Genomic DNA, 3,558 nt, shown 5'->3' on the forward strand with positions numbered 1-3,558 from the left:
GCAGGGGGTTGGAACTGGATGATCTTAAGGTCCTTTCCAACCCAAACCATTCTGTGAGTCTATGATCCTCCGATCCTCGTCCCTGCAGCTGCAGAACCAGGAGATGGTGAAGACGATGCTGCGGCGGACGGAGACGGAGATCAGCGTGCGGGTGACGGACACCATGCGCAAGCACGAGGACCCGCTGCAGCGCCAGCGCAGCTTGGTGGAAGAGGAACGGCTCCGCTACCTCAACGAGGAGGAGCTCATCACCCAGCAGCTCAAGTGAGCCAAGGCTGGTGGCCAGGCTGGGTGGGTAGAGGGTCCTCGTGCACTGACCCCCACGGGTGGAAATCAGCAGCTCTGCACGGTGCCAGGCCACATCCTTGACTGCATGTTTAGCATGTCCCCAGCCCACTTGTTCTCACCCCTGTGGCTCTGCAGCATCCCGGTGCAGCAGTGACACCTCTGCCCTGTCCCTGTGCTCACAGTGACCTGGAGAAGTCTGTGGAGAAGATCCAGAAGGATTTGACCCACAACCACCGGCTCATCCCTGTGCAGGAGCTGGAGGAGAAGGCAGTGGTGCTCAAGCAGCTGGGGGAGACGCTGACAGACCTGAAGGGTGAGGACCTCGGATGCTGGAGAGGGACTCTTCATCAGTGACTGTAAGGATAGGACAAGGGGTGGTGGGTTTAAATGCTGCCCTTGCTTCTGCTGCTCCTGCAGCCTCCTGTTCCTAGGCTGTGCCCATCCTGCCTTTCACAAAGAGATGCTCAGCACCTCGATTGGAAGTGGCAGAGCCAAAGCAGTCAATAAATGATGATTTGGCAGCAGTCGCTGAGGTTGCAAGACAAGGGGCCATGGGGTGCTGTGGGGAGCACCGTAGGGCACAGGGCAGAGGTAGGAGCTGCTCCCTTTTCCTGCAGCCTTTCCATGAGGTCAGGCAGACGCTGAGCAGCCGGGATGGTGAGCAGAGCACTGGCAGCTGAGTCCTGGGTACCAAGCTCCCAGCCCCACGTAGGGTTTGGTGCTGATGGACGTGGAGGGGACACCTTCAGGAGCTAAAATCTGTGCCTGTGGGTGGATGGAGAAAGGATGATGGGCACAGAGAGCAGGAGAGACACCAGCTCCTCAGGGTTCATCCCGCTCCATCTGGGGTCCCCTTGCCTTGGGTGCGATGACCACGATGGGTTTGGTGGCACAAAGGGGCCGTGGTGACCCCCCCTCTCCCCCCATAGCCCAGTTCCCCAGCCTGCAGAGCAAGATGCGGGTGGTGCTGCGGGTGGAGGTGGAAGCTGTCAAGTTCCTCAAGGAGGAGCCGAACCGCCTCGATGGGCTGCTCAAGCGCTGCAAGACGGTGACGGACACCCTGGCCCAGATCCGTAGGTGAGCATCTTGGAGGACACAACCAGCCCCTTCTCTTGTCCCTGTGCCCTCTGCTGGTGTCCTGTCTGTGCTACAGGTGCGAATCCCAAAGGGATACTGAAAGAAAGTTCATTTTGCTGATAAGGAACTAGAAAACACGCTTGGTCCTTCCCAGTGCGTGTGTGGGAACCCCTCTTTCTACACTGACTTCTCCTGATCACCTTGGAAAAGCATGGTGGTGTATCCGGATAGATAAGCAGCCTCAGAGTGATCAGAAACCTCTTTCCTGAGGAGCAGGAAAAGGTTCAGCTGGAGAAAAATCATCTTCCAGATCTAATGATGGTGCTGGGCTGAGCCTACCTGCCTCTTCCCATTAGGAGCCCTTTCAGATGGCTCACAGCTCCGGCACCCAATCGCCTCGGGCTCTTTGCTAGCCTGGTTTTCTATGGAAATGAGCTTGTATGATCATGCAGTGTCTGAATCTGCCCTACCTGTCATTCCCCATCCCTCATAACTCCTGAATCCAAAGGGCAATTTCAGCCAGATCTGACAGAGGGGCAGGATTTGGGAAGATCCCTTTTCCTACAAGGTTCATGCGAAGGGTCAGCCAGGTAGAGGAGCTGTGCTTCCCCCAGGAGAGGCTGTAGCATCAACGCCAACCCCTTCCCAGCCATCAGAGAACCCAAACCTTCACCCCTGTAGCACAGAGTTGTAGGAGGACGAGTTTTTTGGTGATGCACCTTGGAGAGGGAGCAGTAAAACCACCCGGCCCCGGTGCCATCACTCTGTCCCTTGCAGGCAAGTGGATGAGGGCGTGTGGACGTCCCCCAGCAACCTCAGCCAGTCCCCCAAGAAGGTGGCCCCCGAGACAGACTTCAGCAAAGGGCTGGATTTGGAGATGCCCACCAGCCCCCCAGTGAGCCTCCACCACCTGACAGCGGCCACCGAGAGCCTGGGCATGCCCAGCTTCGGGCACAGCCCCCCCCAAACCCAAACCCATTCCTCCAAGAGCAACAACCCTTCCCGAGCTCCGGAGATGGTGCCAGCCAAGACCCAGACGGGCCCCGAGACCCCCAGCAAGAAGAGTGCGGACAAAGCTGTATCTGTGGAGGTGAGAGCCTGGGATGAGCTCCTCAGCTGGGTCTTGGACAGGGGGGGCTTTTCCAGAGTGTTTATCCCTATGGAATATGCATCAAAAGGAGTGTGACCAGCAGGTTGAAGGAGGTGGTCCTGCCCGTCTGCTCTCGTGAGACCCCACCTGCAGCACTGGGTGCAGTTCTGGTGTCCTCAGCATAAGGAGGACATGGAGCTGTTGGAGCAAGTGCAGAGGAGGCCACGAGGATGATCAGGGGCTGGAGCAGCTCCTGTAAATAGAGCTGTTTGAATCCACAGCAGGCACCAGAGGAGATTGTCTCTTGCCTAGGAAATACACAGCTAGCCTGGATCCCTGCGTTTATGTAGCAACAGGGGACTATTGTTCTGCGAAAGCAGGCTAGTGACAGGACAAGGGGTGATGGGTTCAAACTGAAACAGGGGAAGCTCAGGCTAGATCTAAGGCAGAAGCTCTTCCCTGTGAGGGTGCTGAGGCGCTGGCACAGAGTGCCCAGAGAAGTGGTAAATGCCCCATCCTGGCAGTGTTCAAGGCCAGTTTGGACAGAGCCTTGGGCAACATGGTCTAGTGTGAGGTGCCCCTGCCCATAGCAGGGAGTTAGAGCTAGATGAGCTTAAGGTCCTTTCCAACCCAAACTGCTCTATGACTCTGTGGTTCTATTCCCAGCTGAAACTGGGAACAGGAATTTGGCCTATCCTCCTTCTCCTTGCTGGGTTTGTAGCCAACAAGGTGGCTGAAGATGGGGAGCCCCCAGTGATGCAGCTTTGGGAGCACCCCCAATTGCACGCTATGGGGAGGGGGCGGGGGTGCAGCTTGGGATGGGCTCAGCATTATCCCCACCATTCCTTCTGGGCTCAGCATCACTTTGGGGGGTGGCAGGAGGGTTGTGGGTCATATCCTGCCTGCAAGGGCAGGAGATGCTGCTGTGCATGGGGCTGCAGCGGGTTCTTCCCGCAGGCTGCCGAGCGGGACTGGGAGGAGAAGCGGGCAGCGCTGACCCAGTACAGCGCCAAGGACATCAACCGCCTCCTGGAGGAGACCCAAGCCGAGCTGATGAAGGCCATTCCCGACCTGGAATTCGCTGCCAAGCACAAGCAAGCCAC

At 57.7% G+C, this 3,558-nt stretch overlaps 1 protein-coding gene across 1 annotated transcript in view; it reads left to right on the forward strand.

Annotated features, from left to right (window-relative positions):
- Window positions 1-3,558, forward strand: part of SRCIN1 (SRC kinase signaling inhibitor 1) — a gene marked incomplete at its 5' end in the record, with an annotated part of 12,273 nt that overhangs the window by 433 nt on the left and 8,282 nt on the right. Inside the window, 5 exons of the mRNA XM_010016612.1 lie at window positions 83-264; window positions 471-601; window positions 1,218-1,365; window positions 2,143-2,455; window positions 3,413-3,553. Of these exons, the coding sequence (XP_010014914.1) occupies window positions 83-264; window positions 471-601; window positions 1,218-1,365; window positions 2,143-2,455; window positions 3,413-3,553 (915 nt within the window). The remainder of the gene's footprint in view (window positions 1-82; window positions 265-470; window positions 602-1,217; window positions 1,366-2,142; window positions 2,456-3,412; window positions 3,554-3,558) is intronic.

The sequence above is a fragment of the Nestor notabilis genome, unplaced genomic scaffold, assembly GCF_000696875.1.
Source record: "Nestor notabilis isolate BGI_N333 unplaced genomic scaffold, ASM69687v1 scaffold20730, whole genome shotgun sequence".
In the NCBI taxonomy this organism is placed as follows: Eukaryota; Metazoa; Chordata; class Aves; order Psittaciformes; family Psittacidae; genus Nestor; species Nestor notabilis.